This window comes from Ipomoea triloba, chromosome 11 (genome assembly GCF_003576645.1).
Source record: "Ipomoea triloba cultivar NCNSP0323 chromosome 11, ASM357664v1".
Taxonomy (NCBI): domain Eukaryota; kingdom Viridiplantae; phylum Streptophyta; class Magnoliopsida; order Solanales; family Convolvulaceae; genus Ipomoea; species Ipomoea triloba.
The window spans coordinates 23756365-23768968 of NC_044926.1; the positions used below are offsets into that span (position 1 = coordinate 23756365).

Genomic DNA, 12604 nt, shown 5'->3' on the forward strand with positions numbered 1-12604 from the left:
ATGTTCCTTTTTAGTGTACTATCTAAAATAAATATTTATTTAATTAAAAATAAACTTTAGTATATTAAAAATAAATATGTATCAATGACTCATAATATAATTTGTCATAATGGTATGTATTGTGCTAAGAAAAAAGGAAAAATAACACTTTCCGTCCCTAAGTTATTAGGTATTTGTAGAATTCGTTTCTAAGTAATGGTCATACTCACTTTTCGTTTCTAAGTTATTATTGACTTTACATTTTTTGTCCTTTTACTAATAATATATTAGGGACGAAATTTACAATTTTAGTATAACTCATGGACAAAAATTACAATGGCAATGATAACTTAGAAATGAAAAATGAACATGATTTATACTTAGTGACGAATTTTATAAGTACCCTATAATTTATAGACCAAAATTGCAATTTTTTCAAAAAAAAAAGCGAGAGAGAAGGGGGTCGAAATATTACAGTGAGAAAACTCAGGGTTAAAAGTGGAATTATCGTATAATAAAAAAAACAAGAACGGTAGAAGCCGCCTTCTGTAAAACCCCAAACACCCCTCAAAAATCTCTGAACCCTCATCACTTTCTCTCTGAATTTTCTGTCAGAAAATTGTTTACAATATTTCTATTTCACATATACGTTGAAGATTTTTGGTTGTGAAGAAGAAGAAGAAATGTCAGTAAAAATTGGGTCTTCATTTTCCTCTGTTTTCACCTCTCTTTCTTCGCCTTTTCAATCCAAGAAAGCCCGCATGGTGAGTTATTTTATTCTAGAGTTTTTGGAAATATTCTAAATTCTCTTACCATCAGTGTTCCATAGTGCTTCATCTTTAGTCTCAGGAAATTTTCCAATTATTTGTTCTTTGATAGTCTATTTTGGTATTGGATGGCAAGAATTATCGAGTGGTTTGCTTATTTTCTTTTAATCTGTTAGAGAATTGGAACACTATAATCTGTTTGTGTATATTTTCCAATACATTAGTCTCTTGAGTGAGTTACAGTGAGATGAATTTCATGAGTAAAGGCCATATGTAATTTGATGAATTCATATGTGAATGTGTTATTTCCATATGATGAATTTTCCCTTGATATTCAATAAATGGTAATTCTAAGCCATGAATGTCATGATCTTACATACATAAAATGGCTTCTCTACCACTTACAAGACATGCATTATTCAGAATTTAACATATGCCTCAATCTTGTCTAGAAAAGATTGTGATCAATATTTAACCAAAATAAATTAAAGAAAGAAGAAAATAGTCAGATTCGTTCTGAAATTCAACCCCTAAAGTTTTTCTTTTGCCATAAATGGTCTTACAGTATTAATATTACTCGTAAAGAAACTAATTTTAAACAGTTATGTATATAATTAACCAATCATATTAATTTGTTATCTAGTCAGCATTACGATACAAATTATTAGCAATTCACTACAGGAATGCCTATTAGAGCAATGAATGCATTTAAGTGCAATGTTTTAAAATCAGTATTCTTAATTCTTCAGCCGTTTGTACTTTTTTAGTTAACTTTGGATATTACATTTATAGAGTGGAGGTTTGAGGAGTGCAAATGTATTCCTTGCAAATTTCTATTTGTTAGTTTAGAAAATTATAAACAGCTCTATCATATTTGTGGCTAAATTCACTTCTTTAATGTATGTTGATATCTCTCCATCAGATTCGGTATTTGGCAAGTAAGCATTGTGTAGGATATTGTTTGTGATAGTTAATTTTTTTAAAAAAAATATAGAATTGGTGTTTAGCTTAGATGCTTAGTGCTAAGCTAAGTCTGGGTATTAAACTTGGGTTCAAATCTCATGTCCCCCATCAGGCCATCATATGTAAAGAATCGTTTAAAAATATATTACCAGCTTGAAGTGCCTAAAGACTAAAATGCCTATGTGAAAAGAGTCCAAAGTGCTAAGTTTTGCAGTTCTCAACTTCTCATCAATTTAGTCTAACAGATGGAATCTTTTATGAAATTCAAAGTTGTTTTTATCATCTTAAAACTCTAAATAAGAGGGATGATCTATGGCAGTCCAAAAAGTAATAGAAGCATAACTATTGGGAGAGTAATGGTAAATAAACTGCACACACACATTCATAAATTTAATTCCCTCGTTCCCTAAAAGTGTCCTGTTTTATATTTTTGGGATGTCCTATAAAAGTTCAATGGTTTCTTGGTTGATTTTCAAGAATACCCCTTTTCTTAGATTGAAGTTAATGATTCATGAATTAGAATGCTGTCTTCAAGTAAAAAATGGACGTATACAATACAATTAATAGTTAACAATGCATAAATTCTCTATGTAAGTGTGATTTTTCAAACAGGACATAAGTACAACTTATCTCGGTCAACCAAAAAACAAAATATTAATGTGAAAAATTCTTGACCCTTAATTGAACAAAGAGAGCTTGTAATTCATGACATTTCTACTTTTGTCTAAAACTTCTTTATCCATCTCTCTGTTGTCCCATGTGCTTTTTATGCCCCATGTTTTGTAATGGACACAAGATGACAAGAATACACGGATATTTACTATTCTGCTGAATTTACCATCCAATTTCAGATTAGCTCAAGACTCAGATTGCTTGACATGCAGCATTTTGGTGCAGATACTGCAAGCAATGATAAATGTAGGTACTTAAACTTGGAATTTTTTTTGAAGGTTCAATCCCTAAATTATAGGTCATATATCCAATTATTTTCTCTAATGAGGTACTTAAACATTTGTTCTCATACCTCAAACTTTTGAAGGTTCAATCCCTAAATTATAGGTCATATATCCAATTATTTTCTCTAATGTAGGTACTTAAACATTTGTTCTCATACCTCAAACTTTATGGATTTTTAAAGCTTATGTATTTTTTTCCTGACTTTCTGCCATTATTCTTTTCATTTTTTTTTAAAAAAATTGTAAGTTGTTAGGTCATACAAGCTCATGCATGGAAAGCTAAGGATGCACGGAAGTTTTTCAAAGAGGCAATTCAACTTCTTTGCTATCTCCTCCGAGGATCAATTAGTGGATAGTGAGCTTGAATCAGATGCTTCAGAGCAAGGAAGTCCAGAGCCTTTTATTGAAGATTTCTCTGCAGATGCTTCAAGTGTTGAAGCTGAAAGATTAGGAGGAGGAAGGCCTGGCTTAATTTCTTTTTATAATCATCCTTACAGAAGAGAAGATGAGCTCATTGTGTCTAATGGTGGAAAGAATGAAAGCACTCTGTTGTGGGTTGTTGGTCCTGCTGTTCTTATAGCCTCTTTCATCGTTCCCTCGGTCTACTTACGCAGGATAATATCTACTATTTTCGAGGATTCTCTACTAACTGGTAGGTGGAACTTATCCCACAGCTAAACTGTTTACATTTTAATGAATTGTTATGTATATGCCACAAGAATTAACATTATTTGATTGATATGCAAATATTAAAGTTTTGATTATAGCATTATTTATTTAGGGAGTAATGTTTGAATCAATATGGCTTTTCTTACCATTTATTATCACTGACTTTTCTGCATGCAGATTTCCTTATACTGTTTTTCACAGAGGCTCTTTTCTACTGTGGAGTTGCAATATTTCTTCTACTAATTCACCATTTAAGAAGGCCACTTGAGTTGGTATCTTCGTCATGTAACAGAAATATTACCCCCCCACCATTGGGATATAGAATCTCTTCGGTTGCTATCTTGGGTCTGAGTCTTACAATTCCAATGGTGACAATGGGATTTGTTTGGCCATGGACTGGCCCAGCGGCTTCTGCTACTCTTGCCCCCTATCTTGTTGGTATTGTTGTACAGTTTGCGTTTGAGCAATATGCAAGATATGTGAAGTCTCCTTCACGGCCTGTTATTCCAGTTGTTTTCCAGGTAAAAATATACACAATTTTTTATTGGTTAGACCACGAGGTGTCCTGAGCAGACACCTTTAAGCATGTACCATATTCAAACTAATTCCTGTTGGGCCGGCCCAATTAAGGGGCAAAGTGCTGGCTAGATTGATTTTTCTATACGAGAGGGGGTTTGACCCATTGCCTAGAGTTTCATTCTTTTGCATCTCAACTATAGAAGCTCAAGTCTTGTGTGTTGAAAAGAGAACAAAAAAGAAAGAGGGAGAGGGGGGGGGGGGGGTAGGGGGGGGGGTATTTTCTGTTTTGTAATTGACATACTTTGTACTTGCAGTTAATAGTTTATATACTAACTGCAGACACATAATATATTGTTAACATATTATGTGTTTGCAGACACATAATATATTGTTAACATATTATGTGTTTGCAGACACATTTTGGATTGGAATGACATGACCCATTGCCTAGAGTTTCATTGTTTTGCTTCTCAATTATAGAGGCTCAAGTCTCTCTCTCTCTCTTTGTTTTTTTTGTTTTTGTTTTTTTTTTTTTAATGAGGGTATTTGGCTCCCTTTGGGGAAATTTGACAGGTTTATAGGTTGCACCAACTAAACAGGGCAGCACAGTTGGTGACAGCACTTTCATTCACAGTAAGGGGAGCCGAGTCGACACCTCACAACTTGGCAATAAACAGTTCACTGGGTGCACTATTAAATGTACTCCAAATCCTTGGTGTGATTTGTATTTGGTCACTTTCGAGCTTCGTCATGAGATACTTTCCTTCCATAAACATGACTGAGGGGTGATTTTCACCAAACCTTTTCTCACTACAAAAAACTCTTCGAACAACAGCAAAGCGGGCAAATCCTTTCCCTGCCCGCTTTGAAGCTTATGGTGTTGGCTGGTTGTAATCTCACCTATAGTTCTTCTATGACTGACTCAACCTATTATGGAAGCGCATAGAAAACGGAGGCGATCTCATTGAATCTTCAAGATTTTAAGGCATCATACTTACAAATTCTTACCATGACTCATAAATTTATAGGATAAAAGGGAAAGCAATCTGAGACTGCAGTTGCTTTCCCTGTTGTTTTGTTCTGCTCCACTAGGCTGCATGCATTATGTGTACTTGAAGTGGAACTGTTTTAGTATAATCAATTCTTTGATGGTTATCTCTTGTAAATTTAGTATGTTTGCTTTTACATTTATTTATGCTTTAATGGGTTGGGGAGTTTGCAGAAGGTTAGGGAGTATTTAAATGACTGTAAAAACTAAAAATAACTTATTCACTTTAAAGAGGGCTTTTGATTTATGAGACACGGAATTACCTTAACTAATAGGATTAACTTTTTAAAATGTTCAATTACTTTAGGTTGCATTTAGTTCAAGTTATGTAACATTACTCAGATAATGTGATATAATATTGTTTCGTTTACACTATGTAATCCTCGTAACTTTATATATTATTGCCACAGGAATATGAGATAATGTGGAGTAATTACTTCTAATTTTTTTTTTAGGTATTCTTACATTACTTTCCAATAATCTAATTTTGCCTTTGTCAATTAACTTTTATATATGCTAATAATTAAAATAATAATAATGAAAATAAAAACAATAATATATTCATACTTATATAAAATAATATATGGTCATATATACTACTTACTTGTTTATGAAGGTATTTAAGTAAATTGCATAATATAACTTAAAATATAATTCCAAATAAATATGTTTATCTCACATTTTTTAAATTTTATGTTATTTCTCAGAAATAATCTTACAATCGTGCTATTAGCCCCATCACCCTAGATCTCAAAACTATTAGAGCAAGTTTTTTATTTTTGTCAACCATCTAACCATCTCTCTCCTCCATGTCATAGAAAAATCAAGAAAAAATTATTGGTGTAAAATATTCTTAGAGCATCCATCCCCAATAGTTGTAATTTTTGAAGAGTTATTAAATGTGTGACTAAAAAAGAGAAGATGGAAGGAAATGGAAAAAAGAAAAAAAAAATCTGAAAGAACAAAATAAAAAAAAAAAAGTTAAGATTTATGCGCCTGAATGAGAGCAAGATTTGCTCCTTAAGTGAGGCAGCTTTGCCTTTTCTCTTTCTTAGTGGAGCCCGCGGATTTGACAAAAAACGATTCTTCAGAAAAAACCTTGTTTAAGTATTGTCTTAGAGCACCTTTAGTAGTAGGGTTAAAAAATTAAAGAGGTATTTGTCAGGCGCACCTAACGCGTCCGCTGGGCACCTGCTATGCACGTCAGCATTTCTTTTTTCTTGGCTTTGGTATCTATAAATTACTGTTTCAAGAATCCAATTTTACAAATGAATCAAACCCCTTCTCTCTCCTCCATCTCTTCCCTCCACATCACCTATTAATATTTCAAAAATCCCTTAAAAATCATTCAGAAGAATTCACCCTACAGTCTACGCCTACAGGAAGCCACTCGGGCGCTTACTAAACCTATCGATGCTTGGCTGCAAGTGTGTGCATTGAAACACGCCCCCACCAGTTTATATCCAAATGCCTTAATTACTGAAAACATAATTACTGAAAACAAAAATATGACACTTTAGCAGCAGAGGATTCGAATGAGCAGTGGATGCCACCCTCAGATAGATGCCCTTCAATTCCTTATTCTTCTTTTGAATCTTCAATACATCTTCTGCTTTTCATTCTCTTATCATGCCGTGTCTTTGCTCTAACACCAAACATTAGAAAGGAGTTAGCTACTACCTAATTTAGACTTGAATAATAGTGGTTTTTCCCGATTTAGTCATATTCGTCTTTCTGTGTTTATTTAGGTTATCAACTTTGATAATTTTATCTAATTGAATTTATTGACAGTTAGAATTAAGAATTAAATTTATTAACGGTTAGAATTAAGAATTAAATCGAGAAAAATCACTATAGTCTATGATTAATTTGGATAAAACGACTATATGATTATAGTCGAAGATTAAATTGGGTATTAATATATGAAAATTATCAAGCTACAATTACGAGAACTCAGTTAGGCAAAATCATCGAAGTCGAGGATCCAAGCACAAAAAGACATTTAGAGCTAAATCGAAAAAACCCATTCTAAATCTGGTATTAACTCCAATGGAAAGTACTCTGTAACATTTTTCTAAACATAAAAACCACTTAAACACAAACATATAAAATCAATTTTAACTAAAATTACTAAAGTATTAATCCATGTAAATGGAACATGCTTTACAAAGAACTAACATAGCATTTCACCAAGTATATCAAATATGTCAAAGGATACCCCTTAATCTCAAATCCTATTCCATTGTACAACAACACATGCTAGTGCTACCTCTCTACAATACTGTCAGGTCAAAATTTAAAATATTCGGGATAAACGATTACACCATTTGTCACAAGAATAAGTATGAAACAAACAAACAAACTACATGAATTTCCTGCAATTGGGAGCTCCACAGAAGCATGGACTGGTGGGTTTATAATCCTTGTTATGATCAAACATGTAATCCATGGTAAGTTCTTCACCCGCATCAACATCCCTCTTGGCTATCAAAACCACCCCGTAATCCCCTTCTCCCAGATTCACTATCCTGGAATAGCAATTCGGGTCGCAACAATGGTTGAACAGCCTCGTCAAGCTCCCCTTCATCGTCGCATCAATCACCATATCTTCATTGATCCCGAACAGGTAACAGTCCCGCCCGGCCGCATTGTACCGAGCTTCCCTCACGTCCGACACGCTCCGCCGCACCACCTCCCCCACATACTCCCCCACCGCCTCCCCTTCCCGGATTCTCCGCCTCGCGAACACCCCCCACCCGTGAATCCCGGACTTTCCAAAACAGATTCTCTGTTTCATCGTTCTCTGCAAATGCTTCATCCTCTCCGGCATCGACGAGAATCCCAGGCCATTCTCCGGCTCCTTTTTGTAATTGAGCCTAGCATTGATTATGGCCTCCGGTTTATCTCTTTTCCAAGCTGTTCTATCGTAGACCCGACATCTCGCGGCCGAAAATTGACCAGTTTCAGGCTCAGACTCAGACCCAGGATTAGGCTCTGGTTCATTTGGTGATGAATCAGGCTTGGAAGTTTCAGGTTCTGAGCTTTCCAGGGCCTGATCATCAGGCTCAGGCTCGGGTTCAGGTTTATTTGATGATGAACTTTCCAGGGCCTGATTTCTGGTCTTGTGGAGAATTCGCATCTCCAATTTACTATCTGGATTGGGGGGTTTATGCAGATTGCAATGCAATATCAGTTTATTAGTATTCTTATTGGCTATTAACATCATTTCCAGGGAAAATCCTGCCCGGAAAGCGCAGGGTATGTGGTAATTGTTGCTACATTTACAGCACTGCACACATGCTCCATGAGTCTGGTTGCAGATTTGGCAGGTCTGCTGGAAAGTTTTGGGCGGGACTCGCATCAGCCCAAGGGCGGGCTCCATCTTGTCACTGGGGAAATACATCTCGGGGCGAAACCAGGCACAGATGACGTGAACCCAGAACGGCTTAACGTCGCAGGGCTTCAGCGCCCCGCCTTTGACAGGGCAGAGACAGCATTCCGGGTTGAGGCTCGGGTTCTTGCAGGCATTGCAAAGCCAGTGGGTGAAATCATTGATGTGACTCACTCCATAGCATTTCTGGTGAACTGCCATCTCGCACTTGTTGCAGATTACGATCTTGTCGTAATCCCAGTCCTCGTTCCATCTGCAGACCGCGCAGCGCTCTGGTGTCCATTTTTGGGGTATAGGGGTGTGTTTTTGGGTTAGGAATGCCGATAGTCGGGATGGGTTTAATCCGGGATTAAAGTTAAACCCCAGTCCTGCTGGAGTAGTGATTGCGGATTTGTTAGAAACCCATTCTCCCAAAGGCTGCCTTGTGGCTTTCACCTTTATGCTCACTTTCCATTTTTTAGCTCTCGAGCCCGCGTGCTTTTCCCAATCGCCCACGCTCCTCTTGTCATTGTTTTTCTTCATCGTGCACGGTTTACACCCACATTGCACCATATGGAGGCCGGGATAATACATTCCTTCTGTTTCATTGCACACAACTTGTATCATCTCCGGGATAACATCTTCTGGCGAAGGATAGGGTTTTGGCCCTCCGCATTCCATTGGAGGATTTCGCGCCAAAATACGGGAATTCACAAAGCACCTGTCGAGTTCTCCGGGGAGAACATCGTTGTTTCGCGGTTTCTTGGGATCGGAGAAGCGGAATCCTCGATCGGCGTCGCCCATTGAATCCGGGAGGCACCGCTTCAATCCAAGAACCATCTTTTCCGGCGATTTCTTGCTCTGCTCCTCCTCCTCCTGGATTTCTCTTCACTGATCGGAACTCTTGTATTGCGGTGCGATTCAGCGGAGATTGGAAGCGGAAAAACCCTTGGGATTCAGAGAGAGAGAGAGGGAGAGAGATTTGTGAATTGAGGAAGATGGAGAGACCAAAAAACAGGGCAAGAGAAGTTCGTATATAGATTTCTAGTCCGACTAGTAATGGGACTGGATTAGTTTTGCCCTCCGTTTGCCCGTTTGGTTGTTGAAATAGGGATAATTTGGGGATTGGAATTATATAGGGTTTAAGATTATATTTAAAACAAAATAATTAACAAAAAATTTCTTTCCTATATTTATCCCACAAATTTAAGACCGTTAACCTTTTTTTTTTTTTTTTGGAAAGAAAACGAAACACAACTTATTACTCAAAATTCAAAAGATTACAAATAAAAGGAAGAGGATCGAAAATTCATTCCCCCGACAAATTATACCATGGATCAAGGTCTACAATGCCTTCAGATTCTTTATTTTGTGTACCTGTAGTTATCCTATTATGTGTTAGTAATTATCAAGTTATTGTTTACATGGACAGAAACTGTTAACGGTAGGTACAAAATGTATTAACCGAAAGTACATAATTTTTGTATCAGATTCATAATGAAATATGAAGCATGGTATATGGTATAAGAATTGTATTCCCCTAGAAGTTTCCCAATTGCATATTTGCATTAACTAATTATTAGGTAATAAAAGTTCATTAACTAATTGTGCGAAAAATGTAATAGTAATATATTTAATACGTATCTAGCGTTTCATTATTGAATACTCTTCGAATAGAATTTTTCATATTAGGATGAAATTAGGAAATTCTAATTTCAAATTATATTTTTAGGCAATGGTTTAACAATTTCTTGAAACCCAAGAAAGTTAATTGCTTAAAATCCAAGAAAATTCAATTATATGACGTACCAAGGTCTACCATTCACATGGTGGACCTTTTCTAAATTATGTACTTACAGTTAATATATTATGTACATTAAGTTAATAAATTGTGTACTTAATTATTATATTTAATTAATATATTATGTACTTTCAAATTATTTACATGTACAAAATGGTTAACTAAAAATACATAATTGCAAATAAAATATCTGAATATTATTTTTTTATCAGAGTCTACAATACAAATCCTGGTCCCCAATATAATTTGTGAAAAAAGTTACCAAACCATCCAAAATCTATACAACAAGATTTTGGTTCTTTTAATTAATGAATATTAAAAAAAATATTCATAATGCAAAAGGAAAACACATATATGGCTGTTTTGAATAAGAGTTGACGGAATAGTGTTGGTCTCTTTAAGCGTAATTAGAGGCGGTACGAATTAGCTGATTGAGAAAATATGTATGTGACCAAATTAAAAAAAAATTCAAATTTTCTTAATTTAGGTATTATGCTTTTTCTAATTTTAATTTTTAAATTCAAAAAATGTATGTTTGTAATCCTAATTGTTAAAAATGTGTCAATTTTTGTCTTACAAATGAAACATTTTTAATTAGTAAGAATTAAATTTAGTTTTTGCCAGAAGAATTAAATTTAGTTGATTATAAACCCAAAGACCATCAATGAGAAATATCAATGATCAAAGGGCCAAAATAAGAATTAACCTTTTAATAAATATAAGGTGCTCAATAAATATATATCTATACCTAGGGTAAGGGTTTTTTTTTTTTTTTTTTTTTTTTTTGAAGATCCTAGGGTAATTAGGGTTTTAAAACTTCAAAATTTAGATTCATTTTATTGTACTGACTATATAAAAATTTAGTTGAACTGAGAGCTATATATATATATATATATATATATATATATATATATATATATATATATATATATGTAAGGTGAAGTTATATTTTCAGTTTTTTTTTTTAATTTATTTAAGAGAGAGAATAACAACTTGTAGTAAAATTTACAAGTCACTCACAAGAAACTATTGATAACAGCAATTGTACTTAATTATCAAATTACTTTCATTTCCATTTCCATAAATTATTTTCATATCTAGGGTGTTAGCGAACAAAGCTTTTGGTAAACTGTTCAGTAAACGAACATAAATGAACAAATTTTAGAGTTGTGTTCGTTTAGTAATGTTTACAAATATGTTCATTAACAAGCAGTTAAGCATATATATATATATAGTTATGCTGTTTGTTTGGTTATTGTTTGTGAACATATATTATTTCTTGTTCACAAACGAATTGTGATCATGATGAACATGAGCCTCGATCTGTTTGGTTATTAAGCGTTGATGAACATGAACGAACTTGTTCGCAAATGTTAACGAACATGTTCGGGAACACTAACGAACACTAATGAACGCTTAAGAAACGATCGAACAGGAACATGATTTTTAAAAATCTTAACAAACGAATACGATCAACTTCCATTCGTTCATGTTCGGTTCATTAACAACCCTATTCGATCATATTCAGTCTGCACCCATAAAATTATCAAATTGATGTTTCTAAAATCAGCACATGCAGCTTAATAGAGTGTCTAAGTCCATTTATTGGTTAATATATATATGTATATGTGGTCTAGTACGTGCATGTTTTATCCTTGAATACTCATTTTCAGAGTGGTTGGAGGGAGAGGAACGTAACATTAACTGAGAAGGTGTCTTCGTATAGTAGTAGTCTGATAGATATTTGATTTGTGACCTTGAATCTGTAGGGGTTGTGAGTAGTCCACAATGCCCAAAAGTCGTCTGACATGTAGTTTTAGTTGTTTACTTGAATCTGTAGCTAGGTTGTGACTTGTGAGTCCACAATGCCCAAAACTCTGACATTTACACATAAAATACCTGATTTGTATAGATCGGAGAAGCAGATCCAAGATGCATCTACTCATTTCATTACTATTTACTAAGTGGAAATCATTTCTAGTACAGGTGAACCAAAAGATTACATGATGAGTTTCATTTCTACCCTTTACTTTGTACGCATGATCTAACACTTTATTTTTTAATATAGTATTTTACGTACATTTATTCCGTTGTGCATGTACTCTATTTTACTTAGAATTATTTTGATAAAGTGATGTTATAAAGTCTTTAAAAGTCTATGAAAATTATGATTAATTGGATACACCTCTTTTAGTTATCACAAATATCACACTATCTGTGATAAAAAAGTTGTCACAATTATCACAAACAATATAATAGGAGTTAATTTCATTTTTGGTCCTAGATTTATATGTGACAATCCACGTTTAGTCCTTTTTTTTATTAGAACATCCACTTTTGGTTATATTATTATTGGTCATATTCCAATGCTCTAAGAGCACTACAAAAAAATTAATGCATTTGTGAATAAAGCTAAGTATCTCAAATTAACAAGATTTACAAGTATATGTTGTATCTTAATTTCATGAAAAAAAAATAAAATTACATGTCTACTACTCTTATTAGCATTTTGAAGTGTGAAAATAGACATTC

The 12604-nt window shown here is 34.3% G+C and overlaps 2 protein-coding genes across 4 annotated transcripts; one reads left to right on the top strand and one right to left on the bottom strand.

The window, feature by feature from the left end:
* Window positions 1–557: 557 nt before the first annotated feature.
* Window positions 558–5038, top strand: LOC115996229. Of its 3 annotated transcripts, none has more exons than XM_031235381.1 (5): window positions 558–743; window positions 2561–2631; window positions 2920–3317; window positions 3512–3855; window positions 4427–5038. In XM_031235381.1, exons 1-5 carry the CDS (start codon window positions 663–665, stop codon window positions 4640–4642), a joined length of 1110 nt encoding a protein of 369 aa, XP_031091241.1. In that variant the 5' UTR covers window positions 558–662; the 3' UTR covers window positions 4643–5038. The 3 variants fall into 3 exon arrangements, with proteins under 3 accessions (XP_031091241.1, XP_031091240.1, XP_031091243.1); XM_031235380.1 differs by having other exon boundaries at window positions 2561–2627; window positions 2913–3317; XM_031235383.1 differs by having other exon boundaries at window positions 714–743; window positions 2561–2627.
* Window positions 5039–7263: 2225 nt separating this feature from the next.
* LOC115996127 (histone-lysine N-methyltransferase ATX4-like) lies at window positions 7264–9111 on the bottom strand. The gene has a single exon (XM_031235268.1). The coding sequence runs from the start codon at window positions 9109–9111 to the stop codon at window positions 7264–7266; it is 1848 nt and encodes a 615-aa protein (XP_031091128.1).
* Window positions 9112–12604: the final 3493 nt, after the last annotated feature.